The sequence below is a fragment of the Bison bison genome, unplaced genomic scaffold (genome assembly GCF_000754665.1).
Source record: "Bison bison bison isolate TAMUID 2011002044 unplaced genomic scaffold, Bison_UMD1.0 scf7180017864379, whole genome shotgun sequence".
In the NCBI taxonomy this organism is placed as follows: Eukaryota; Metazoa; Chordata; class Mammalia; order Artiodactyla; family Bovidae; genus Bison; species Bison bison.
Genome location: NW_011494951.1, coordinates 11553260 through 11553926, shown reverse-complemented (window position 1 = coordinate 11553926; position 667 = coordinate 11553260). Strand labels below are relative to the sequence as shown.

The following is a 667-nucleotide window of genomic DNA, read 5'->3' as shown; positions in this document are numbered from 1 at the left end:
GCAAGTGGAGGAGGTGATAAAAGAATTGCAAAGTGTCTTCCATGAAAAGAAAGAGCGCCATGATTCACATGATAATGAAAACAAAAAGGAGGAAGTCATAGAAAATAGAGCCTTCCAAGACTTACTCCAGCGTCTAGGCCTAGAATATTACTACCCAAGAAAAATGAGCAGAGCTGACTTCCAACTGATCCACAAGACTTCTGTGAAAAACACCCAGCCCTGCTCTGAAAGAGAACTTCCCTTCTATTTCCTACAGAAGCTATTGATGCTGGATTATGGGCTGAGATACCTGATCATCAAACATGAAGAATACACAGAGAACCAAGTCTATTCAATCACCTCAAATCAAGAAAAGGAGGCTTTTGATCCATATGAAGATCTACTTGAAGAAAGTGTTAGTCCTACTAAGCCTTTAGCAGCCACTAATGTCAGACCCAACATTCACCCTATGGATATTCAGATGGCAATTCTTCACTGTGCAGATGATTTTGCCAGACAGTATATTTTGGACAAACTTTCCGTTTGTCAGTTTGCCCTCCCCCTTCTCATACCTAATCCTTGCAATGCTCAAATTGAATTCTCTCTCTGGTCTCTCAGACAAATTCGAAGGAGCTGGCAGCAAGTAGGGAAATCAATAAAAGAGGAGAAGGACAATTACACGAATCAA

General features: G+C 40.9%; 1 protein-coding gene across 1 annotated transcript in view; it reads left to right on the top strand.

Annotated features, from left to right (window-relative positions):
* LOC105001201 (interferon-induced very large GTPase 1-like) overlaps positions 1 to 667 on the top strand; it is a 12399-nt gene that overhangs the window by 1937 nt on the left and 9795 nt on the right. Inside the window, exon 3 of the mRNA XM_010857373.1 lies at positions 6 to 666. Coding sequence (XP_010855675.1) covers positions 6 to 666 — 661 coding nt within the window. The remainder of the gene's footprint in view (positions 1 to 5; position 667) is intronic.